This window comes from Eurosta solidaginis, chromosome 3, assembly GCF_040869045.1.
Source record: "Eurosta solidaginis isolate ZX-2024a chromosome 3, ASM4086904v1, whole genome shotgun sequence".
NCBI lineage: Eukaryota > Metazoa > Arthropoda > Insecta > Diptera > Tephritidae > Eurosta > Eurosta solidaginis.
In genome coordinates this window covers 110,271,959-110,299,764 of record NC_090321.1, presented here as the reverse complement: position 1 = coordinate 110,299,764, position 27,806 = coordinate 110,271,959, and the positions used below count along the sequence as shown (strand labels likewise).

The window sequence follows — 27,806 nt, the reverse complement described above, 5'->3', positions numbered from 1 at the left end:
AATAAATTCAAGATGTCTGGTTTGTCGTAGACTACGTTCAGTTTTTGAATTGAGCGCGAAAATTAAGGGCTTATGGTCAGTAAACACAGTGAATTCTGGTCCTTCTAATAGGTATCGAAATTTCGCGATCATCTCAAGGTCGCAGTGCCGATTATTCTTACATACTTTCTATTACAACCTAATGTGGAAGAAAATCCTCTAGAAAACTTTTTCATACGCGTATATCTTATGCGACCTCTTGACCTATAAATAGGTGCTGACCGCGAACCCGCTACTCCGCAGTCTCAATAATTGAATTTTCGTTTAACACAATATTTCCTATACTTATTCCAACGCTCAGCTTTTAAGAAAGTTTCCCTTTCGCCGCTTATTTTACATCTTTGCGGGCGACTCCCCAACAAACATTTAGGTTGGAAAACCATTAGAAGACGAACCGAATTCTAAGGTAGAAGGTTAGAGGAAGATTTGCGAAACTGTCGCGAATTCTAACGTCAATTTCTAATGAAAATTTTGAAGTGATGCGCATTTAATTCAATTATTCAAAATCAGCGAAATTTTTGTTGTTTCATTATATCAAATACTTTTATTTGGTAATAAGCCTATGTATTAAGAATGAACATATTTCAAAGGCTTTTTCTATTATAATAATGTTACTAATATTAGCAGTACTAAGGGATTCTATCATCTTCAAGCCGATGCTAAGCAGTGATTCAAGTCACATCAATAATTCAATCATTATGACTACACATATGTACGTATACGCAGGGAGAAACAACGCACAAACACATGCAGATATCTTATCTGAGATATGCAATATAATTGTGGAAGTGTCGTTCACAAACACACGCGCATATTATAGCTATACACGACATCTGTAGTTATAACTATACCAGATAACCAACTAGTAAATTCTATAAATGGAAGCGCCTAGAAGATGCAACGGGGAAATCAAATAGTATAAAAGGCAACCACGGTAGAGGCGCTGGAATCAGTTTCGATTAAGCACGCTATCTGTCGGGCAATAGTAGAGTTATTTATTGTGAAGTACTTGAATAAAGGCCATTTTGCATTATTAAATATTGGAGTTATTTATTCAACAGTTTAGTGATTAGAACTTAGCAGAAGGTTGCAAATAAGAGGATTTGCAGTAAATTCGTTACAATTGGTGTCAGAAGAGGAATTGTTGAATAAATTCCGAAGATTTTGAATACAACTTGGACATGGCAAAGTTCAGTGAATTGAAGATCCAGCAACTGAAGAAGGAGTTGGAGAGCCGTGGATTGAATACAAGCGGCATTAAACTCGAACTTCAGGCACGACTACGAGAGGCAATGGAAGCAGAAGGAATTAACGTGAAAGAGTATGTCTTTCCTCTTGATGGCGAGGAGACAACAAAAATTGAAGAGACAAATGAAACATCGCAGACAGTTACGAGCACAGACTTGAACATGATATTGGCTGCAATATCTGCACAAACATCGACAGTAACATCAATTTCGTCGCAAATGTCATCTCAACTGGAAGAACAGAAGACATATATGGCATCTGAACTAGAATCCCAGGAGAACCGTATAACATCGAAGATGGAAGAACAGAAGACATATATGGCATCCAAGATGGAATCACAGGAGACACGTATTGCAGAAATGTCATCTGAAATAACATCGAAGATTGAAGCACAAGAAACGCGTATTTCAGAAATGTCGACACAGATTACATCAAAGATGGAAGCACAACTGAAAGAACAAGAGACACGCATAACAGTACAACTCGAAGCGCAAGAGGCGCGTATATCATCAAAACTCGAAGCGCGCATGGACGAGAAAATAACGCAGTTTGAGGAAAAAATCGAGGCCGAGGTGGATGCTTTGAGAGGTCGTATACAGGAGTTGCAACTAAATCGCCCAGCTGTTTCAGCAAGCAATACGAAGGTAAAAACTCCATCTTTTGACGGCTCTGTTCCTTTCCAGGTGTTTAAGATTCAGTTGAGAAGACCGCAGCAGTGAACAACTGGAGTGCTGAAGATAAAGTTGCTACAATATTCGTGGCATTGAAAGGATCTGCTGCTGAAATCCTACAGACTATTCCCGAGAGAGATCGGAACAACTACGAAACATTGTCGAGCGCTCTAGAGAGGCGATACGGAAGCGAACACAGGAAGCAGATACACCAAATATAGTTGCAAAACTGCTGCCAAAAAGCTAATGAGACTTTGCAGGGGTTTGCGTCAGATGTCGAAAGGCTTTCACATTTGGCGAATGCCAACGCACCCGTGGAATACACCGAAAGGGTAAAAATTAAGAGCTTTATAAACGGCCTACGGGACGTCGAAACGAAGCGAGCCACATACGCTAACATTTGCAGAAACGGTATCACATTCATTGACTCAGGAAACTGCCTCAATATTGAGTAAAACAGCATACAAAGCTCATCGTGTGGAAGTGGAAAGACCAGATTGGGTAGACACGAATTCGGAAGCACTGAAGGGATCACAACAGAAAAATGCCGGAGTTATTAAATGTTTCAAGTGCGGCAACCCAAGTCATATTGCACGACATTGCAGCACCGGTCCCAATAGCTCCAACAATGTGGGTGGCCGTAAACGCAGAGCTGGAGGAGATGAGCAAATCTCCAAGTCCACTCAATCGTTAAACTAAAGCGAGTCAGCCGCAAGGGGCGACAGCTGGCTCCCTCAATTGAATGCCCCATAATCTCTATCTCACAAATTGGAAGAAGGTCAAACAATCTTACTGTCGGAGGACATGTGGATGGAGAGGAACGTTTACTGACTGTAGATAAGGGTGCATCTCATTCCATCACTCGAGCGGATTTAGTCAACAAGATAATAAGACCATTGCATGGAGCAAGATTGCGTACAGCCACTGGATAAGACACCACGGTTCTAGGAGAAGTATCATGTGAAGTCGCAATTGGGAACGTCACGGTAGTACACAATTTTATAGTGGCAGAGATTGTTGATGAAATCATAATTGGAGTTGACTTCGTAATCGACCGAGGCATCAAGATCGACATGCAAAGCAAGACGATGAGATATAAGAACATGGATGTGCCACTTAATTTCGGCTATGGGAGAGGCTACAGAAGTAAACGAGTGCTGGTGGAAGAGAGTCAGCAAATACCACCAAAATCAAAGGTTGTTGGAGATTGTGGGACAAACAAATTGTGGGTTGTCGAAGCAGCAAACAAACCAACACGGAACATACCTGTAGGAAAAACCCTGGCTATGACAAAACAAGATGGACGTATTTTGGTAAGAGTACTCAATGAGTTCAAGTCACCACTCAAACTGACAAAAGGAGCTATATTGGGAAGATGCCAAGAGGCTGAAGTAGTTATTAACTGTCTACAGCTCCGGGAACACGTTTCAACTAGCAAGACTGATGTTTCAAATGACATCACGGCATGGACGGAGGGGCTAGATCAAGATTATCAGAGAAAGTCGAAGCAACTGCTACTAAAGTACGCAAACATATTTGACCAGGATGGTTCCAAACCAGGCCGCACCAATGTTGTGAAACATCAAATTGACACTGGAGACGCGAGGCCGATACGTCAAGCTCCACGTAGTGTTCCACTGGCGCAGCGGGAAGTTGTGAGTCAAATCATACAAGAAATGAGCGACAGCGGCGTCATCGAACCATCAGCTAGTCCATGGAGCTCACCTGTGGTACTTGTGAAGAAGAAGGATGGGAAAATGAGATTTTGCGTGGACTACCGCAAGTTGAACGACGTCACGAAAAAGGATAGCTACCCATTACCAAGAATTGACGACACTCTGGACTCGCTCTCTGGTACGAATGGTTTTCCACACTGGACTTGAAAAGTGGCTACTGGCAAGTGGAGGTAAAGGAGGAAGACAAAGAAAAAACAGCCTTTAGCGTCGGATATGGTCTTTGGCAATTTACAGTAATGCCTTTTGGACTTTGTAATACACCAGCTCCTTTTGATAGACTCATGGATCAGGTATTGAAAGGAATGCATTGGAAAACATGCTTGGTATACCTGGACGACATCATCGTATTGGGCAAGAACTTCGATGAACATCTTAAAAACTTGGGAGGAAGTTTTCCAGAGAATAGCTGGCGCTGGTCAGAAACTAAGTCCCAAAAAGTGTGCGCTGTTTAAAAAGGAAGTTATTTGGGTCACAAGGTAACGACAGAAGGTATCCGTACAGCAAATGAAAAGATAGAGGCAGTAAAGGATTGGCCAAGACCACAGAATCTGCATGAATTGAGAAGTTTCCTTGGGCTGTGCACATATCACCGCCGATTTGTACCGAATTTTGTCAGCGTAGCCCATAGTCTCCACGAGCTAACAAGAAAAAATAAAGCTTTGGAATGGAAGAAGGAGCAAGAATTAGCTTTCCAAACATTGAAAGAGCGTTTGTGCACTGCCCCAATGTTGGCATATGCGAGCGGATATGCTATAGGAGGCGTTTTATCACAACTGGTCGATGGACAGGAGAAGGTAGTTGCATATTACAGCCGTTTAATTGGAAAACCAGAGAGGAATTATTGCGTTACACGGAGAGAGCTGTTGGTATTGGTAGAGTGCATTAAATATTTCCACAAATACCTCTACGGCGAACGATTCCGCGTCAGGACAGATCACGCAGCGTTGAAATGGCTTCTGCAGTTCCGTAATCCGGAAGGACAATTGGCACGGTGGATCGAGCGACTACAAAGCTATGAATTTTCCATTGAGCATCGAAAAGGTAGTACCCATGGAAATGATGATGCAATGTCACGAAGACCATGTAGTTTGGAATGCAAGCACTGTTCAAAGGCCGAGGCTAAAGAAGACATTATAGATGTCCGGCTAATGACTATAACATGTACAGATGAATGGGACAAGGAACAGCTAAGAAAGTGTCAGCTATAAGATACAGATCTGTCACGTGTTATGCTAGGGGTCGAACGATTCGAAAGACCAAACAGAGAAGAGATGTCAGCAGAGAGTCCCATTGCGATGTCATATTGGGCACAGTGGAACAGTTTAGAATTGATATCCGGTTGCCGTCATCGAGTATGGGAGAGTGAGGATGGTAAATGCAAGAAGAAACTGATAGTTGTTCCCAGAAAGAGGATTCCTGACGTGCTCAGCGAGCTGCATAATGCTCCAAGTGGAGGTCATCTTGGAATCGCGAAGACGCTCGAGAAAATTAAGCAGAGATACTATTGGGTTGGTTGCCGTCAGTCGGTCACCGAGTGGATTGCGAACTGCGAGGTTTCAACACAGCGAAAGGGCCCAAAACACGAAGTAATGGCCAGATGAAGCAGTATATTTCAGGTGCACCATTTGAAAGGATCGCCATGGTTGTTGCAGGACCATTTCCTACTAGCAACCGCGGAAACAAACACGTACTGGTGGTTATGGATTATTTCAGTAAATGGCCAGAGGTATACCCAATCCCAAACCAAGAAGCAGAAACAGTAGCAGAAGTGGTTACAAACGATTGGGTTGCAAGGTATGGGGTACCAATGGAATTACATTCTGACCAAGGCAGGAATTTTGAATCAGCTGTGTTCCAAGAAATGTGCAAGAAGTTGGGTATTCGGAAAACACGGAGAACTGCATTGCATCGTCAGTCCGATGGTATGGTGGAACGTTTCAATAGAACATTGGAGGAGCATTTAAGGAAAGTAGTAGACAAGTACCATAAGGACTGGGATATACACATATCATTATTCTTGATGGCCTGCCGACTGGCAGTACATGAGACAACGAGCCAAACTCCCGCAAAGGTAATTTTTGGCAATGACCTTCGACTGCCAGCTGATTTGAAGTATGGGATAGATGCAGATGCGGAGAGAAATTTCAAGAAATCCACTGGTGATTTGGAAGAAGGGCTGAGAGAGATACACGATCTGGTAAGGCAACGAGCAAAGATTATCAGTGACAAGATGAAAGTGAGGTACGATAAAGCAATTAATTCGGAAGGGTTTCAGGAAGGAGATTTGGTGCTGTTATACAACCCACAACGAAAAAAAGGTTTGTCCCCGAAATTGCAGTGTAAAACGGATCAGAGATGTAGTGTACCGCATACAAACCATTGGCAAACCACGAACCAAAATGAAAGTGGTTCATTTGGAAAGGCTGGCAGCGTTTGGATCGAGAGATTTGTCTGATCGGGACGATCAGACTTAAGTAGAGGGCAGTGTAAAGAATATTAGCAGCACTAAGGGATTCTATCATCTCTAAGACGATGCTAAGCAGTGATTCAAGTCACATCAATAATTCAATCATTATGACTACACATATGTACGTATACGCAGGGAGAAACAACGCACAAACACATGCAGATATCTTATCTGAGATATGCAATATAATTGTGGAAGTGTCGCTCACAAACACACGCGCATTTGATAGCTATACACGTCATCTGTAGTTATAATTATAACAGATAACCAACTAGTAAATTCTAGAAATGGAAGCGCCTAGAAGATGTAACGAGGCAATCAAAGAGTATAAAAGGCAACCACGGTAGAGGCGCTGGAATCAGTTTAAATTAAGCACGCTATATGTCGGGCAATAGTAGAGTTATTTATTGTGAAGTACTTGAATAAAGGCCATTTTGCATTATTAAATATTGGAGTTATTTATTCAACAGTTTAGTGATTCGAACTTAGCAGAAGGTTGCAAATAAGAGGATTTGCAGCAAATTCGTTACAATAAATTAAAACCATACTTAGAACTTAAATATATTCGGTGCACACATATAAAACAGTTAAATTCAGTCTTTTGAGATTAAAGGTACTTTTTGCACATTTCATAATAAAAAATAAAACTAAAATAATTTAAAATCCTATCATATGTTTCACAGTTTTCAGTACTAGTTATTGTGTTGAAATTTTCGCTTCCACTTATTTCCTCAGGATTGAGTTCAGCGTTGGTTTGAGGTACGGATGAGGAAGCGTTTCCTTGATGCCATTCAAATTGCACTTCAATAATCTGCTCGCTTTCCTTTTTAACTTTTTTTGACTCATTTCCACTAAGGATAAGTGATCATGTCGTGCAAATAATCGATAGAATAATCATAACATCGCATTTCTATCGTTATTCGAATCATTTCACAGTCGAATTCTAACCTAGTTTTCGATTCGAAACGCATTAGAGAACTACATTAGAATTATAATGTAAAATTACAATATTTCTCTAACGTTAGAAACTGTGTTTGCTGGGTTAGAGCTAGTTTTGCCGGATGTGAGTGTTTTGACTCTAACCATAGCTAAAATGCAACCAAATCTGAAAAACTAACCTTTCTGAAACATTTCCGCATTTTCGAGGCAGGCTCTGACTATAATTCAACAACATATTTAGCATTACCGTTAATGAAAAAAATATAAAATATCGTCTTTATGAATTTTAGACAGGAGCTAGAATTAGTGTATCACCAAGACTTCTTACGATGAGCCATTTATTACTAGAGCCACAGCTTCCGAATTTAGTAGTGAAAAACCTAATATATTAGGCACAATTCACAAGGTATCGTATTGTCTTACGGGGTATTTTTTTTTTAATGCGGATCTTGTGACCACTACACTGAGTTGTATGTTGTATTCAAATACATCCGTAAGAAGAGCTCTCAGAAAAAAGAAAACATAAAAAATTCTAAACTTATGTAACCGCTAATCTTTTCGTTGCTACCAACAATTTTTTCTTTGTACGTTTGCATTTTGTTAAGAAAATTCTTTGAAATTATCAAAAATAAATAAATAATCCATTTGACAATAACTTGATATATATACATCGGCTTCTGAACTGTATTTTTTTTTTTGTTTTTTGACAAACATTTTTTTATGAGAAACAACAACAAGTACACATGACATGAGCAAAGCTCACAGAGTATATTAAAAAGACTAAGTTTCCATCGCCTTTGGCGACAAAGTGCTGTCGGACGCGAAAAAATGCGCGAGCGCTTTCTGCCGACAATATATAATGCATCCTACGGTCGACAAAGATAGACGGAGAGCCAATAGACACGCACATAAACACAAATTCAGCGCGTCACCAATCACCATCACCGCTAAAGAGATTGAGGACGCCATTGGTCGTGCTAAACCATCCAAAGCAGTGGGCCCAGACGGCATAGCCATGCCGATGCTTAAAAGCCTAGGGAAAGAGGGTTTCAAATATTTAGCGCATGTCTTCAACCTGTCTCTTTCCACCTTTGTCATACCTGAGAAATGGAAAATGGCCAAGGTGGTCCCGCTACTAAAGCCCGGGAAACCAGCTAACATAGGTGAGTCGTATCCTCCGATATCTCTCCTATCGCCAGTGGCAAAGACGCTTGAAGCCATTTTGCTCCCTTATTTCCAATCAAATTTGCAGCTAGCCCCTCATCAGCATGGCTTCAGAAAACTCCTTAGCACTACCACCTCGCTAAATGCCATTAGCACCCAGATAAATTGCGGTTTAAATCAATACCCCCACCATAGAACAGTACTCGTAGCGCTAGACCTATCAAAAGCTTTTGATACGGTCAACCATGGCTCGTTACTGCAAGACCTGGAAGGGTCTACCCTTCCCCCATGTCTTAAAAGGTGGACTGCAAATTATATGGGTGGTCGGCAGGCATCGGTGCAATTTAGAAACGAAACATCAAAACCAAGGAGAATTAAACAAGGGGTGCCACAGGGTGGTGTCCTATCCCCACTTTTGTTCAATTTCTACATATCTAAGCTACCTTCACCACCGGAAGGAGTCGCAGTCGTTTCCTACGCCGATGACTGCCCAATAATGGCCACAGGCCCAGGCCCAAAGATCGATGAGCTATGCAATAAAATAAACGGCTACCTCCCTGATCTCTCCAGTTTTTTCGCCTCGCGAAACCTGGCATTATCACCGACTAAATCTTCCGAGACCTTATTTACAACATGGACGTCCCATATGTCGACCATTTTGAACATCCACGTCGATGGCACTACGCTACCGACTGTCCTACACCCCAAAATCTTGGGTGTGATGTTTGATCAGGATCTACATTTTGGTGAGCACGCAGCCGCAATTGTTCCGAGAATTCAGAGCCGTAACAAAATCCTCAAATCCCTCGCTGGCAGTACTTGGGGAAAAGATAAAGAAACGCTCATGACTACATACAAAGCAATTAGCCAGCCGATTACGTGCTACGCGTCACCCATATGGTCGCCAAGCCTAAAAATCACCCACTGGAAGAAACTACAGGCCTGCCAAAATACTGCTCTCAGAATCGCCACGGGCTGTCTTCTTATGTCCCCAGAACATCTGCATAATGAGGCGAGAATACTCCCCATCAGGCAGAGAAATGAGATGCTGACCAAACAGTTCCTGTTGAATACCCAGAAACCTGTGCATCCCAACAGACATCTGATTGATGAACCAGCACCGCCTAGGGGCTTAAGGAGTCATCTCCGTAAGCATTTTGAGGAAATACTGCACCTGAAAACCCAGCCGTATGAAGTGAAAAACCACAAGCAGGTCCTTGGTGAACTCCATAAACAGGCGTCGGACCTTTATGCCGGGAATTGCCCGGTGAATCCAGTACTCAACGAAAATTATCCAAAACTCGCGGAAGAGGAACGCATACTTCCCAGGGAAACGCGTGTCACTCTTGCTCAACTTCGTTCTGGATACTGTAACAGGTTAAACTCTTACCTATCCAGAATCAACCCCGACATACAAAATGTATGCCCCGCTTGCAATGTGTCCCCACATGACACCAACCATCTCTTCAATTGTAATGTGGAACCAACGCCTCTAACACCCCTTTCCTTTTGGTCCACCCCTGTTGAAACGGCAAGTTTCCTTGGACTCCCGTTAGAGGATATTGATGACAATTTGTGATTGATCGAGGCTATTAGGTGGGGCGAGCATTGCTACAACAACAACAACAACAACAGTCGTGAACTACTTTTTTGCTGTACCCGCGGAGGAGGTCATAGAGTTTTTTGGCACTATATTGGTCTTTTTCTTATACAAATGCACCACAGAACGCGCCGGCCAAAAATAACAGTCAAGAACACTATCAACATAAAGGTCTGCACAGTTATTTTGACAGAAAAATTTCTTTTTCATATTTAAAGTTAAATTTGAACACTTCTAAACTAGAATTATTAAGGTTAAGTTTAGAGCATAAATAATTTGAAATATCATCAGCAGTCAATGAAGCGTGCAACCGGGTAACAAAAATTGCTCTGCGGGGCGGAACGCCAGTCACCTCCCTAGGACCAACAGGTTGCACCACAGAAACTGTCGAAGCACACGCACAAACCTCACAATACGAGTCACTATTGGTTTCACTCAAAAAGTCGAGATCAGCAGGCAAAACACCGGTACATTGCCAATGAAAAAATTCACTGCACTTGGCGCATTGAACTTTAGGTTGACCGCGATCGACCCTATTTCTACAAATCCACGGCATTTCAGATTAGGTGTCAAAGTAAAACAAAAACAATCAATAACGATATAATATATGCAAAAATAAAAGCCAACGCTTAGAACACTTCGGAACAGCGCGAAGGTTGTTAACAATGTATAGAGTTATCATTAAAGGAATCATCGAAATCTTGTCTTGGTGACCGCGTTAATGTTGGTTTCCATAATTTCGAAAAAGTAAAGTCACTGCACCTTTGATGCGTCTTGATCTATGGGTATCAGTATTATCAGGTACCAGATAGTTAAACAAAGAGCCATGAACCAAATCTATTGCCAATAATCAATCAATGATAAGATGATCGAAGTCAGACATAAGTCCAGAGACCGCATTTTATGGCCCATAGAAGTTACAAATATCGACTGTGACCATCATATTGTACATCAAGTACTCTAAAAAATTTGCTTATGATCATGATTTGGAGGGTAATCGGAACAATGAACGAAATTGCACAAAATGCGGCGTATGATGTAATGTCTCAAGACCTATGTGCAAGTTATGGAGGTAACACTTTTTCTCAATGCTAAGCAGCAAGGCAGATGTTGGGCTGATTCACCAATTACATATGATGGAACGTACCGCCAGACTATGAAAAAATACAACTGTGAATATTTCGGTTGGCAAATACCTGGCTGGCCCTGGAAATTATGCACAAATGAGTTGAATACTGCATGTATTACCGCTTTTGCAAAATATCGGCGCACGATGGGGGTAAACTGAAATGACAGCCCTCGGTCGCGAAAAAAATCCCGAGGCGCTCCGGTATCCTACCTTGCTGAAGAAGAAAGCAGTCTATGAAGGGAGGCACGAGTCACTCTGGCCCAACTTCGTTCTGGATACTGTAGCAGTTTGAACTCTTACTTGTTCAGAATCAACCCCAACATATGTACGTAATGTATGTCCTGCATGCGACGTGTCCCACATGACACCAACCATCTTTTCAGTTGTAATGTGGAACCTAAACCTCTATCGGCAACTTCACTACAGTTCACCTCTGTTAAAACTGTAGTATCCCTGGATTCCCGTTAGAGGATGACAATTTGTGAGTGGTCGTACTCATAGGTTAGGTTAAGTTGAAGTGGCTACCTCCGCTGCCCAAGCGGAGACTCACCTAGGCCGCTATGGCCCATTGTGCTACCACGCGGGGCCCTATTTCCCTACTCCCGAAGAATGTCTAGACCCCAGCGAGGCTAAACCAGCACATTTGCCTGATGAAACGCAATATGTCCTTTGTGTGTGCAGATTCAAGCTCCGTAAGACCCCCAAAGGAGTGTCTGAGGAGACATAGGTACCTGGATTTTGACAGTGCGGGACAGTGGCACAGATAGTGCTCTACGCTTTCTATCTCGTCCTCGTCCCTACAGCTGCGGCAGAAGTCATTTGTCGGCAGGCCTATATAGGCACCATGAGTGCTAATGAGATAATGACCTGTATGAAGGTCCTCTAGTGGGCTTGTAGAGATACGGTTTAACAGTATCACTGATTGCGATCTCTTTTCATCCAGCTTAGGCCAGATTTGCTTGGATATTCTACATGTAGGTTCCATAGCCCATCTGGCGTTAGCTTCATCCGTGAATAGAGATCACACGCATTGCTTGCAGGTGTTTAGAGTAGGGCTGACCCAACCAGAGGAGGTTATTGTTTGCAGGTTGATGCCTTCCCTATCTGGCTCATCCGCAGCGTAGTTTCCTGGAATGTCACAGTGAACAGGAACCCATATAATGCTCAGGTTGCATTTATCAGCCAGATTGTTGAGGGTTTCTCTGCACTTCAACGCCACTAGTGATGAGGTGTTACTGCATTGCAGAGATTTTATGGCAGCTTGGCTGTCCGAAAAAATGGTCGCACCCATGGGTCGAAGCACTGTTAACACAACAACATGGTAGCACTATCGCATGTCTCCCGTACTTCCTCCAATCCTAAAGAAATGCGATCACAAAAAAAAACTGGTCAGTATGCTTAAATTTTGCAAAAGATTTTTCCCACAACACCATTGTGGATAAGACAAGTGTGATAACTTCTGCATAGACGTCAAAATTACCAATAGAATGGATCACCTGATTTTTTATTGACTATCGCTGTCTCATTCTGTATCTCTTTCTTTCACCCGCTGAAGATAGCCGGCCCTATGCGCCAACATATTGAACACCCTGTCAAAACGCTGGTAAAACGCTAAAATGTAGCCGTATTGAACATCCTGTCAGGCAGTTGACGGATAAGATATCACACTTGTTTTATCCACAATGCACATCACGTTTATCTAGCAATATAATAATGAACAAAAGAAAAATTCAAATAGTTTTCCTAAGACAAAGAAACAAAAACTTGTTCATAGTAATTATTAAGCAACGTAAAAAATAAACGTTGACTTACAATTAAGCTGTAAACACAATGGCGAGCGACGACGATATACGCCGCGTCGGGCGCTGACATTTCTCATATTACGCGCAGGTATTTCGTCTACTCAAAACAAAATGCCGGGCGAAATTTTCTGACGCTTTTTATTCAGAGTGGCTATTTACTGAAATAAAGATGAAAACAATTAAAATTTTTTTAATTCTTTGTTTTCGCACTTGACTGCTAAAACACGCCCAAAATGTTAAGAGCTGTTTTGAAAGACACGTTTGTTTCTCAGGAATCTTGATCTGGATCTGGAGGGCGAACATTAACATTATAACCCTTTAATTTACAAAATACAGTTCACATATATACGGCGCACGTTACGTACGTTTCCATAAGCTTGCATTACTTAAATTTTTGACAGCGCACGTACGCCGGTTAGTTAACATTGATTGAAAAAACTAAAATTTAGCAAATGTTTGTGCCTTGAGGAGGGTTCGTTTGACGTGGCGCTGATCCAGGAGCCGTGGCTCTCATCGGGAGGAAAGGTTTCTCGACTTAGCGAGCGCGTGTTTGGCTTTTACTCCGCGCAAACGGAAGGACGGGTGCGAACTGTAGTAATAGTAAGGAAACAGCTGCATTCATATATACTGCCTTATTACACTACTGAAGAACTCGTAGTGGTGGCCGTTGAGCGAAAGAATAAGCAGGCATTTATCCTGGCATCCTGCTACATGGCCCATGCTGCGGAGGTTCCACCGATGGAGTGCAAAAGGCTAGTACAGAAGGAAAGGCGCAAAGGGCTGGTCATAGGCGCAGATGCAAATGCGCACCACAATGCGTGGGGAGGAGCAGATACGAACGAGAGAGGTGAATCTATATTTTGATACATCCTGCAAACCAATTTGCAGACAGCTAACAGGGGAAATGTCCCTACATACATTCGTCCAACATCCAGCATTGTTCTGGATATTACATTGAGCTCCGAGTGTGATATATCAAGGTATGATTGGATGGTTCTTGATAGACCATCCTTCTCCGACCATGCGTATATCAGCTTCAGCATCCCCCTACAGAGGGTAGAGAAGGGAGGAACCTTTAGAAACCCGAGGTCAACGAACTGGACTAAATTTCAGAAACACGTAGAAACAAAACTGGGACAACCCAAAGAGGGTTCCCATTTCCCATCGGAAGACAGTTTAGAAGAGACAGCAGACATCACTCACACTTCGATCACGGAGCGGGTAGTACCCGGCTTGGTGCGGGATACCAAGATCGATTGGGCAGTGAAGACGTTTTCTAAGTTTAAATCGCCGGGCCCAGATGGTATATTCCCGGCCATGCTACAAGTTTCAAGTATGGCGGTCGTGGAATGGCTTAAAATAATATTCGATGGGTGCATAAGGCTGAATCATGTACCGCACTCTTGGAGAACTGCTCGTGTAGCTTTTCTACGAAAGGCGGGGAAGATCGGTCACGTGTATCCCAAAGACTATAGACCCATTAGCCTAACATCATTTCTGCTCAAAACCTTTGAGAGGCTGATATATGTGTACATAAAGTCCAACGTGGATAAAAAGCTGCTCTCCACAACACAATATGCGTACACCAAAGGCAAGTCGGTAGACACCGCATTGCATAGGGTGGTAATAAGCATAGAGAAAGCCCTGGAATATAAGGAATATGCTCTAGGAGTCTTCTTAGACATGGCCAGGGCTTTCAATAATGTTTCTAAATGGGTGATTATGGATGGTCTTAATTACATTAAAGTACATCCAGCCTTAACTAGATGGATCGGATGCATGTTAAATTGCAGGAAGATTACATCACAATGGGGATTGTACGAGGCCACGAAATTAGTGGGAAGGGGCACGCCGCAGGGAGGGGTGCTATCATCTCTGCTGTGGAAGCTGGTCATCAACCAACTGCTCAGGTGATTCGATGAGGGACCCGTAAAACTTACGGGTTACGCAGATGACGTTGCAATTAAGGGGCACGCCGCAGGGAGGGGTGCTATCACCTCTGCTGTGGACGCTGGTCATCAACCAACTGCTCAGGCGATTCGATGAGGGACCCGTAAAACTTACGGCATACGCAGATGACGTTGCATTTGTCATAAGTGGAAAGTGCTTTCCAAAGATTAGTTCTTTGATAGATCGGGCGCTTCGGGATATTAATACCTGGGCATCTAATGTTGGGTTGAAAGTCAATGCGGAGAAGACGGATATGGTCTTGTTTACAAAGAGGTACAAGGTCCCTAATTGGACCAGGCCTAAGTTAGGAGGGGTTACCTTACAGGAGAAACCTTGCACAAAATATCTAGGTATCATCCTAGACAGTAAGCTGTCATGGAAGCTCAACGTGGAGGAGAGGGTCAAGAAGACCTCAAGGGCACTTTATGCATGTAAAAGAATGCTGGGGTGTACGTGGGGCTTATCGCCCTCTCTTTCTCATTGGGTTTTTAGAGCGATTGTAAGCCCTATTCTATACTATGGAGTTCTTGTTTGGTGGAAAGCCACACAAAAAACAAAATACCTCAAAAAATTAGAGGGGGTATGCAGACTATCGATGCTTAGCATTACGGGAGCCCTGAAAACAACCCAGACGGCTGCACTGTATGCCATCCTGCACATTCCACCTGCAGACCTGGTAGCAAAGAACATAGCATTAACAACTGCAACCAGGCTCGGTGCCTCGGGACAGCTTGAGCGCTGACCATATGGCCATAGTAGTATAGCGTCATCAATCACAAGACGAACAGACTACCTGATTCCCTATCTGCGCTTCGAGGGAGATCTTAAGGCCAGAATAGAGGTGGACGGTTGGCGCAAGGGTGCACAAATGACGGACGAGGGAATACGTGTATACACATATGGTTCCAAAGTAGTGGAAGGAGTAGGGTCTGCGGTATACTGTGCTGATCCGGAAATAAGCAGATCCTATAGGCTGCCGGATTACTGTAGTGTTTTCCAAGCGGAAATATTAGCCGTAACCAAAGCAGTAGAAACCCTGGAAGAGAATAGCTTAAGCTGCAACCGTGTTAACTTTTTTATTGACAGTCAAGCAGCAATTAAGGCAATAATCTCGCATAGCACAGCATCGAAATGCGTGTTAGAGGGTAAGCAGTCTCTGGAGAGAATCGAGACAGGGAAAAGCATACATCTATATTGGGCCCCAAAGCATATGGGAATAGATGGGAATGAAAAAGCGGATGAACTAGCTAAAAAGGGCGCATCCCTTGAAGCTTGCTCCGTAGACGTCCCAATTAGACTGGGCGAGATTAAGCGAAGGCGAGAGATGCACATGATCGACCAAGCGGGAGAGGCGTGGGTTCAAGCGCGGGGCTGTAAAGTGTCGAAGATTATGTGTAGGTCTTACAACCTTAGACTAACAAAGTTGCTTCTACCATTAAAAAGAGAGGACTGTAGACTAGGGCAAGTCGATTTAAAAATTGCTCACTGCTCTGTGAAAATCGTATTCTAGGGATCAAAATAAGAAACTTTACCGAAGGAACCATACCTCTAAAACGAATTCTGATGTCCCCCCTTTGGGTCGAACTTTTGGGTAGGGGCAATTTCAATTCTCCCTGCTGTGTCTTGTGGTGGCTTAAAAAAAACAACACAAGCAATTTTACGATCTGCAATTGTGTCACAGTGATACCTTCATTTTTTAAAACGGTTGAATAAAAAACCCACACAACTATGTTTACGACATGCAAATGCCTTGGTTTTAAAAGGGGGTTGTAAAAACGCTAATTTCTAATAATTTTTTTTAATTTCTTTTCTATTACTAAGTTAAATTCATTTTTTCATTTACATAAGTCCTGACTAAATAAATTTTTAAAGAGAAAAATAAACTCCAAAAAGAAAAAACATAGGCATTTCAAAGTGGGATTTTTCAAAATTTGCCCCTACGACCCAAACGGGGGAGACATCAGAATTCGTTTTAGAGGTATGGTTCCTTCGGCAAAGTTTCTTATTTTGATCCCTAGAATATGATTTTCACAGAGCAATGGGCGATTTTTTTGCCTCCCCACAAATCGACCCGGCCTACTGTAGACCCATGACGGGTGTTCTGACTGGATACTGCCTTCTGACGTCACATGGCTTTAAATTAGGCTTGGTCAATTATAGCAGATGTAGGAAGTGCGGGTTGGTGGAGGAAACGATCAAGCACGTTCTGTGCTCGTGCCCTGTACTTGCCAGGCTAAGGCTCCAGCTATTAGGAGTGATAAAGCTGTCAGATCTAGAAGCAGCAAGTGGCTTAAGTCCTAGGAAGCTTCTAGTATTTGCCAAGAGGACGGAGTTATTTTATAACATAGGTCCTGGTTTTTGATAGGGTTTTTCAGTTTGGTCTTTAAAACAAACTTCTGGTAACACTACGGACTCAATCAGTGTATATGAGGTCCTCATGGACCAGCCAGTTCAACCTAACCTAACCTTGTGGCTTTTAGTTTTTAATAGTATCAATCAATAGTTGGCGGTTTATTAATAACGATACCGAAAGTCTTTCGACATCCCTCCCAATTTTTTTGAACGTGTTTTGGCAGTGTCGCCACAAAATGCCGTCGCGTAAATTTCGCTCTTTGCATTCATTGTGTTTACCTTCATGTAGTTACGGGGATGCTATTTTTGACGAGGCGAAGTTCGTCGCGTTTATTTCACTGCGGCAGGGCATTGTTATTCAAGCTTTATTATTAAAAAAAAAACTTTTATTTTCGTTTGAAAATTGTTACAAAGCAACGTTTTTGATAAATTTTTGAATTCGGGCAACATTTTCAATTTCAAAATTTGAAATAATAATTAAATTGAGTCTCTGATTTTAAACCAACAAACAAGTGCCAGGCAGCGGAGTAAACACGTTGAGTGAATGTAGCGAAACAAATTTGCCGTATCTGGATCACGCTTCATTGGAACGCAATAATTAATACAAAAACTTACCAAACGGGTTTAACAGATCCAGGCTCTCCACAACCATACACTAGCATGTGATGCGCGGTATTCATTGTTGCATTTGGTTCATATCCAACTAAAAATATTTAAACCTGTATGTTAAAATAAGTTATAACAAAAAAATTGTTCAAAAACATATATATATAGGAGTTTTTAGTAACACTTCTGATAATTATCATGATGCCAAACTTACTCAGTACCGACAAAGTATGATTACTGACCCTGGTACTTGGATAGTAAAATGTTGTTAAAAATTTTTAATTTCTTAAATTATCTGTGTTTATTTTTAAAATTTTTTTTTTCATAAAGGCGCTGTTTACACACAATTTTTTTGTATACCGAACTCGGTACTTGCCTGAAGAAAGGGTGACGAGGAAAGCGGACGGGCATCGAGTTTCTTGTGCTCGACGGCTTGCTTTATGCTGTTGTTGTTGTAGCAGCGCTTCGCCCCATCCAATAGGTGCGATCACTCACAAATTGTCATCAATATCCTCTAACCAGAAACATTTATGGTTACGACGATTACCTTTACACGTACAGCAAATTTTAGTAACGACAGAGGGTGAAGTAGGAGATTTAGCTAAGAGGGCCGACGATATAGTGGCAGTTCCAACCACGAATAGCGGCGTTGACGTCGTTAGTGCATCAATCAACTACAGCGCACGCTCGATAACGCGAACGCTCTAAAGCGTGAACACCCCAAAACGTGGACAGGCTTTTTTGTGCATTGCCTATTCTAAAACGTGAACAAACCCAAAAAGCTCTATAACATGAACAATAAACGTTACAATTATTTGAATGTAGTTTACATTAGGTTAGGTTGAACTGGCCGGTCCATGAGGACCTCACATAGACTGATTGAGTCCGTAGTGTTACCAGAAGTTTGTTTTACCGACCAAACTGAAAAACCCTATCAAAAACCAGGACCTATGTTATAAAATAACTCCGTCCTCTTGGCAAATACTAGAAGCTTCCTAGGCCTTAAGCCACTTGCTGCTTCTAGATCTGACAGCTGTATCACTCCTAATAGATGTAGTATTAGCCTGCCAAGTGCAGGGCACGAGCACAGAACGTGCTCGACCGTTTCCTCCTCCAACCCGCACTTCCTACATCTGCTATCACTGACCAAGTCTAACTTAAAGGCATGTGACGCCAGAAGGCAGTGTCCAGTCAGAATACCCGTCATGAGTCTACAGTCCTCTCTATTTAATGATAGAAGCAACTGTGTTAGTCTAAGGTTGTAAGACCTACACATAATCTTCGACACTTTAAAGACCCGCGCTTGAACCCACGCCTTTCCCGCTTGGTCGATCATGTGCATCTCTCGCCTGCGCTTAATCTCGCCCAATCTAATTGGACGTCTACGGAGCAAGCTTCAAGGGATGCGCCCTTTTTAGCTAGTTCGTCCGCTTTTTCATTCCCATCTATTCCCATATGCCCGGGATCCAATATAGATGTATGCTTCTCCCTGTCCCGATTCTCTCCAGAGACTGCTTACACTCTAACACGCATTTAGATGCTGTGCTATGCGAGATTATTGCCTTAATTGCTGCTTGACTGTCAATATAAAAGTTAACACGGTTGCAGCTTAAGCTATTCTCTTCCAGGGTTTCTACTGCTTTGGTTACGGCTAATATATCCGCTTGAAAAACGCTACAGTAATCCGGCAGCCTGTAGGATCTGCTTATTTCCGGATCAGCGCAGTATACCGCAGACCCCACTCCTTCCACTACTTTGGAACCATCGGTATACACATGTATCGCCTCGTCCGCCATTTGCGCACCCTTGCGCCAACCGTCCACCTCTATTCTGGCCTTAAGATCTCCCTCGAAGCGCAGATAGGGAATCAGGTAGTCTTGTGATTGATGACGCTATACTATATGGCCATATGGTCGGCGCTCAAGCTGCCCCGAAGCACCGAGCCTGGTTGCGGTCGTCAATGCTTTGTTCTTTGCTACCAGGTGTACAGGTGGAATGTGCAGAATGGCATACAGTGCAGCCGTCGGGGTTGTTTTCAGGGCTCCCGTAATGCTAAGCATCGATAGTCTGCATACCCCCTCTAATTTTTTGAGGTATGTTGTTTTTTGTGTGGCTTTCCACCAAACAAGAACTCCATAGTATAGACTAGGGCTTACAATCGCTGTAAAAACCCAATGAGAAAGAGAGGGGATAGACATAGAGTGCCGTTGAGGCCTTCTTGACCCTCTCCTCCACGTTGAGCTTCCATGACAGCTTACTGTCTAGGATGATTCCCAGATATTTTGTGCAAGGTTTCTCCTGTAAGGTCACCCCTCCTAACTTAGGCCTGGTCCAATTTGGGACCTTGTACCTCTTTGTAAACAAGACCATTTCCGTCTTCTCCGCATTGACTTTCAACCCGACATTAGATGCCCAGGTATGAATATCGCGAAGCGCCCGATCCATCAAAGAACTAATTGTTGGAAGGCACTTTCCACTTATGACAATTGCAACGTCATCTGCGTAAGCCGTAAGTTTAACGGGTCCCTCATCGAATTGCCTGAGCAGTTGGTTGATGACCAGCGTCCACAGCAGAGGTTATAGCACTCCTCCCTGCGGCGTGCCCCTGTCCACTGATTTCGTGGTCTCGTACAATCCCCATTGTGATGTAATCTTTCTGCAATTTAACATTCAGCCGATCCATCTGATTAAGGCAGGATGCACTTTAATGTAATTAAGACCATCCATTATCGCCCATTTTGCAACATGTCGGCAATGTCCAAGAAGACTCCTAGAGCATACTCCTTATATTCCAGGGATTTCTCTATGCTTATTACCACCCTATGCAATGCGGTGTCTACCGACTTGCCTTTGGTGTACGCATGCTGTGTTGTGAAGAGCAGCTTTTCATCCACGTTGGAATTTATGTACATATCTATAAGCCTCTCAAGGTTTTGAGCAGAAATGATGTTAAGCTAATGGGTCTATAGTCTTTGGGATACACGTGACCGATGTTGTTGTTGTTGTTGTAGCGATAAGGTTGCTCCCCGAAGGCTTTGGGGAGTGTTATCGATGTGATGGTCCTTTGCCGGATACAGATCCGGTACGCTCCGGTACCACAGCACCATTAAGGTGCCGCCCGACCATCTCGGGAACGATTTATGCGGGCACATTAAACCTTCAGGACATCCCCTCCCTCCCCACCCCCAAGTTCCATGAGGAGCTTGGGGTCGCCAGAGCCTCGTCTGTTAGTGAAACAGGATTCGCCGCGGATAGGTGAGGTTGACAATTAGGTTTGGAGAAGCTATATATTGCGGTGGCAACCTGAAGGGTTGCGTTACACACCCCTTGAATCTGGTATTTTAGTCGCTTCTTACGACAGGCATACCTACCGTGGGTATATTCTTACTCCCTTACCCGCTGGGGGTACACGTGACCGATCTTCCCCGCCTTTAGTAGAAAAGCTACACGAGCAGTTCTCCAAGAGTGCGGTACATGATTCAGTCTTATGCACCCATCGAATATTATTTTAAGCCATTCCACGACCGCCCTACTTGAGACTTGTAGCATGGCCGGGAATATACCATCTGGGCCCGGCGATGTAAACTTAGAAAACGTCTTCACTGCTCGAAGTGTGAGTGATGTCTGCTGGCTCTTCTAAACCGTCTCCCGATGGGAAGTGTGTATCGAGAACCACCTCAAGGGATTCCTCACTATTACGTGACCATTCCCCGTTCTCCTTCTGTATTAGTCCCTGGACTATGTTTCCCTTTGCTAGGACTTTTTTCAACCGTGCTGTTTCGCTGGAGCACTCTATGTCCTTACAGAAACTTTTCCATGAGTTTCTCTTCGCCCTGGTAATTTCACGCATGTAGATCCCTGTACTCGTCCCGACACGCTTCGCTTTCCGCGGTCTTTGCGAGCTTAAACATTTCTTTAACCCGTCTTCTTAGAAGACTCAGCTCATAGCTCCACCATGGAGGCTTTGCTTTTCCTCTGAATCGTCTTAGAGGGCAAGCTTTGTTATACGCAGTCATAAGCGTTCTTGTTAGGAATTCATTCGAATCCTCCAGTTCTTCTACATTAGCAACCTCTTTGGGTTGTCCCATTTTTGTTTCTACATGTTTCTGAAATTTAGTCCAGTTCGTTGACCTAGGGTTTCTAAAGGTTCCTCCATTCTCTACCCTCTTTAGGGGGATGCTGAAGCTGATATACGCATGTTCGGAGAAGGCTGGTCTATCAAGAACCATCCAGTCATACCTTGATATATCACGCTCGGAGCTCAATATTATATCCAGAACATTGCTGGATGTTGGACCAATGTATGTAGGGATATTTCCCCTGTTGGCTATCTGCAAATTGGTTTGCAGGATGTAACAAAATAGAGATTCGCCTCTCTCATTCGTATCTGCTCCTCCCCACGCATTGTGGTGCGCATTTGCATCTGCGCCTATGACCAACCGCCCTTTGCGCCCTTCCTCCTGTACTAGCCTTTTGCACTCCATCGGTGGAACCTCCGCAGCATGGGCCATGTAGCAGAACACCAGGATAAATGCCTGCTTATTCTTTTGCTCAACGGCCACCGCTACGAGATCCTCAGTGGTGTAATTAGGCAGCATATATGAATGCAGCTGTTTCCTTACCATTACTACAGCTCACACCCGTCCTTCCGTTTGCGCGTAGTAAACGCCAAACCCGCGCGCACTAAGTCCAGAAACCTTTCCTCCCGATGAGAGCCACGGCTCCTGGACCAGCGCCACGTCAAACGAACCCTCCTCAAGGGTTAGGAGGAGTTCGCTAGACGTCACTTTACTGTGTTGGAGGTTTATCTGTGGGACTCGCAGCACCATTGGGCTGTTTGTCCCCCTCCAGCACCTTCGTCTTGACGTCGTCGTCCTACTCTTGCCCTTTTGGTTTAGAGTATTCGAGGCCCCCTTCAGCCTCTCGTGACTGTTGTGCCGGGTGTTCCTCTGTGCGAGTCACAGCACCATTTAGCGGTTGGTCCTCTTCTAGCACGTTCATGGTGACGTCGGGGACCTCCGCCTGTCTTTTTTCCCTTAGGATTTTGAGGTCCTTTTCGACTTCGCCCACCTCTAGCATGTTAGGGTTTTTATCCTCGGGACTTCTTTTCCTGAGTCGCATGTAAATTTTGCCGGTGCCAAAGGACAATTTGCCAAGCTGCGTGTACAAAATATCCTCCGCCTGCTTGTTTATTTGGAAGATGTAGAACTAACCATCCTCGGTAGGCCGAGATAGAGTAAGTACCTTCCAATCCTGTGTCGTTATGTTCGGATTCTGATTCTACAGAAGTCGCAGTGTATCCTCTGACTTCATCACGCATGGGATCCATACCTTAACTTTTGGTACCGTGGGGATTTGCGCTTTATCCACCACCTCAAACCGCGCGTTCGTGCCTTGCCTTTGGAGGTTTGGAACCACTTCCTCCAGCCACCGCAAGCTCGCGATGTTGCCGCACGCTATCATCTTCACACCATTATACCATCCCCCCGAATAAAAGGTTGGAAGGGGCTTACTTGGTTGTTACCGCATCATCTTAAGCATTAGCCTAATAAGCTCCCTTTCCACAGATCTCCACCTTTCAGTAGTCATTTGTCCGAAAGGAACGCTACGATCAACCAGCGCAACAGTCAGTGACTGCTTTGCCACATCACTCATCTTCTCGGGAAAAGCAGGAGTCTTAGTGTTATCTCCCTTTGGCACCTCCGAGTAAGCCGGAGTCTTAGCGTTAACTCCCTTCAGCGCCTCCGAGAAAGCCGGAGTCTTGGCGTTATCTCCCTTTGGCTTATCTCCTACTTCCGTAGTTGGAACTTCCCTCTGACTCGCAGCTTTCGAGGTAGTTGCTACTTCGCTATTGGAGCCCATCTGTCTCACAGCTTTGGGCCTAGTTGTCTTGTCTATGCGACTACCCTGCCTCGCGGCTCTAGGTCTGGGTCCTTTCTGCCTCCTGAAAGCAGGCTTGTCGCCTTCCGCCGAACGTTGCCTCTTCATTCTGCCATTCGACGCTTCTTCTTCCTCGTACCGGTTGCAGAACCGAGGGTTTCTCGCAGCAAACCTTTTGAACTGCCAACGACCTACTTCTACCGCTTCATGGACCCATTCCAAGCGCTCGATCTCCACTTCTGTTGGGTCGGCCACTGCTCCCAAGCGTTGTACAATTCTTAGTGCTGCACGGTACTGCGAGAGAGCCCTTTTACTTCCTCTGCCCCGTACGCTTCTCCACTCTTCTACTCCGTTTTCATTTGTGTGCTTCTCCAACACGGAGTTCATTGAATCAGCACTACTCTCGCTCCCCGAGTCCGACGCATCGCTTAATTCGTATTTTTTGTCCTTGGATTGCGACTCAGTCCTCCTCTTTACATCTTCCTTATTACAATCAGGTAGTGAGTCGTTCATCTTGGTCGTACGACCAACTGCCCGACAAGGCGGGCTCAGCGGTCCAGTATTATATACGGGGAAAGAACCGTCCGCCACAGCAGCGCCCCTTACTGTGGTAAGGCCATAAATACTTCCCGAGGGTTCGGCTAAGCCCTCACACCAACGACAAGATAGGCCCTAGTGAGGGTAGTTTACATTGATATCAAGTAATTCTGAAATTGGGGAATCCCCTAATTATAAAATAGGCATTTTATTCGTAATTGCATGTAAGGAGTAAAATATTTCAGTCGCGGTTTTGGTTTTGCAAAGAGTGTTTCGTCTTATGTTTTCTGGTAAAAATGAGTTCTACAAAACCCGTGTGCTTGACATTAAAACAAAAGGCTGAAATTCTCGGCTTTTAAAAAAAGGCTCATCTTGTAACATTAAAGCGAAAAGGCCAGTGATTTTAAAATGCGTAGACAACACGTATTGTGGACCTGGGAAAACAGAAGATACAAAAAAAGATGACTGATTTTTTTAAATAAACCATAGCATGACCTAGTTTTCAATTAATATGTAACGAAAACAAAAATAAAATGTGAATTTAAATGTGAAAAAATATATTTACTTAGTCTTTTTGGGCATTCCAAAACGTGAACAGGTTTGTTAACGTGAACTGCCTTTGTTTGAATTAGTTCACGTTATCGAGCGTGCGCTGTATATGACAGCAACCATTTCGGATTTGGTAGGTAGATTGGACCGGTTGGAAAGACAGGGCGTAGCTTATAAACTGCAAAGGATTGAAGCGCCTCAAGTCACGACTAACCACCACGTGCAATGATTGAGCTCGAGATTCAAATCAAGATTTTTGTTGGTACTACCGTACGTTTGGTGAAAACGTAAGGCGATGCCGTTCGCCATGTACGTTTAGACCGAAGCGCTCGGGAAACTAGTTAGCCGTCCGTTCAAAGCCGCTATGTCGGAGGAAGATATGAGCTGCAGCCGCCTTTACATCCGAGACAGGACGTCTTCAATAAAATTTCCAATCGACACTGGCGCCAAAATTTCGGTGGTGCTTAAACGACACAGGGAGAGTACGCAACCTAGTGCCATGAAGCTGGTTGCTGCATACAACACTACCATTAATACTTACGGTAAACGACATATAACCTTAGATCTAGGCCTACGACGACCGTTTAGCTGGTATTTCATCATCGTCGTGCTGGTGGACTTAAAAAACAAAACGATCTTCGACCGAGCAATGCACACTCGAGCACTATGCCAAATCATAACGCCACCACATGGTGTACTCGAGATCAAGTCCATATCAGGCGATCTCAGCACGTTACCCCGATCTTACCAACGACAGGCCTAACGGCAACCGGCCAGTGACGGCTGTTCAACATCATATATAAACACGAGGAGCACCGGTGGCACAAAGAGTGTGTCGCCTTTCATCCGAAAAACTCGAGTTCGCGAAAAAAGAATTCGACTACCTAATCGACCGAGGTATATGTCAGCGCTCAAATAGTCTATGGGCTAGCCCGGTGCACATGGCGCAGAAGTCGGAGGAAAAGGGCGTCCTTGCGGGGGTTATAGGAGATTGGGCGCTAAAACCGGATAGCTACCCGATACGGCATATTCCGGATTTTGGTGGTGACCTGTACGGTAAGAAAATTGTTTTAGTAATAGACTGCAAAAAGGCGTACCACCAAATCCAGTGCACCCAGTAGACGTACCATAGACGGTAATCCTGACGGATTCGTTCGGATTTTTTAATTTAAATATATGACATACGGCAGAGATCTGCTTTGAGTACTAATAAAATTAGTGCACTTAGTCATGAGCCAAAAAATTGTGTCTAAATGTGTACTTAGTCAAGTACAGACAAATACTATGAGTGATTAGCACATAAAATAGAAAATACAAATGAGTGCCCCGTATTGTTGAGTATAAACTGATTTCATAGTCGCTTTAACTCAGTAGCACTTTGATTTCGTGTGTAATACACTGTATACTTTGTTTATCATCAGTTTTACTGTGGCGCTATATTCATTTTAGTTTCGTGTACATCGTTGTGTTGCTAGCGTGAGAAGACTGATATGACTTCATTCATTTTATTGCACTGTAGTCTTACTTATTCCAATTAGTGTTTTCGTATAACACAGTTGACTTTCTTCCTCAATAAGTCAATTGAATACTGAACTGATTCGTGGCTTATGAGCGGTTATTCATTTTACGAAGCATGACTATGTAAATGTGTGTTAGTGGATATAAGTGCTTGATATTCTTTGTTTGCATACGCACTAATACTAATTTTTTGGTTTGTCCACTAATAACCTTAAAATATGAATAATTGCAGCACACTGACATACGGGCTTGAGAACGCTGCTCAAACATTCCAACATTACATCCACGAAACCGTGAAAGGGTTATATTTTGTATTCCCATATCTTGACGACGCACTCGTCGTTTCTACATCGCCAGAAGAACATGCCGAGCACGTCAAACAGCTTTTTAACGTTACCAAGAGAGAAAGGTTTCGTCATCAATGGCGAACTCGTGTTGGAGGAGGTAGAATTTCTGGTCTCAGTGGAAGGTATCCGACCACTTTCACACTGCAAATTTTTACAGGCGATTTTTATCCCCCGCCGCTGCCACTGAGGCGACGTTTGCAGGAGTCAATGGGCCCTTGTAAGAAAGGAGACAAGACAGAGACAATTGGACGAAAAAAGCATCGGATGCATTCGATAAACTTCAACAACAATTGGCAGAAGCGGCTCTTCTGGCGTTTCCAATGAAAGATGCCAGAATCGCTTCAATGACTGACGCCTCCGACGTCGCAGTTGGTGCAGTTTTACAGCAGCTAGTCGAGGGAAATTGGATGCCTTTATGTTTTTTTTTTTTACAAAAGTTTACTCCAACAGAAAAACTGTACAGCGCGTATGATCGTGAATTGACAGCGACTTACAAGGCAATCGCACATTTCCGGTATCATTTAGAGGCGACAGTTTTTACTATTTTCACCGATCACAAGCCTGTAGCGCACGCATTTGAACAAAAATGAGAAACTTTCACCACGGCAGACACGACAGCTTGATTTCATCAGTCAATTTTCTTCCGTCATAAGACACATCATTGGTGCTTACAATCTTCAATTACATGACGAACAAACAAGATGCGATGAACTTAACAGACTGCAGGACAGCGTACAAACTTCTTTTCAGTTGGTAAAATATCAGCACCCAAGCACAGGTTTGGTACACCGAAATTTATTACCGCCGACCAGGGACGTCAATTTGAGAGCGCCAGCTACCATCCACAATCATACCGGGAATGATGACACCAAGTTTTGAAAGCTGCTCTCAGATGCCATTCAGCAGATGCGAACTGGGTGGAGGCCTTGCCCCTTGTATTTGTAGGGTTACTAACGGCCGCTAAGGAAGAGTTGGGAGCATACGTTTTCCGGAATTATCTATGGCCAACCTAATCGGCTCCCGGAAGACATCATAGTCCCAGAGGAGGATATCCTTGTGGAACAGTTCGGCTGATGCAAACGTCTCAGAACGGAAAACCTGCAGTATTCGTCCCCAAGGCTCTACGTTTCTGTAGCCAAGTTTTTCTCCGTGATGACACCATTAAGAAACCGCAAAAACACCATCAGAAGGGCCATATCTCGTGGTTAACAGATACCCGAAGATATACACGACAATGATAAGTTCGCGGCCAGTAACAGTATCCATCGACAG

The 27,806-nt window shown here is 43.7% G+C and overlaps 1 protein-coding gene across 1 annotated transcript in view; it reads right to left on the bottom strand.

The window, feature by feature from the left end:
- The window catches only part of Phm (Peptidylglycine-alpha-hydroxylating monooxygenase), a 316,703-nt gene that overhangs the window by 215,031 nt on the left and 73,866 nt on the right, over positions 1–27,806 (bottom strand). Inside the window, exon 3 of the mRNA XM_067777129.1 lies at positions 17,713–17,800. Within this exon, the coding sequence (XP_067633230.1) occupies positions 17,713–17,800 (88 nt within the window). The remainder of the gene's footprint in view (positions 1–17,712; positions 17,801–27,806) is intronic.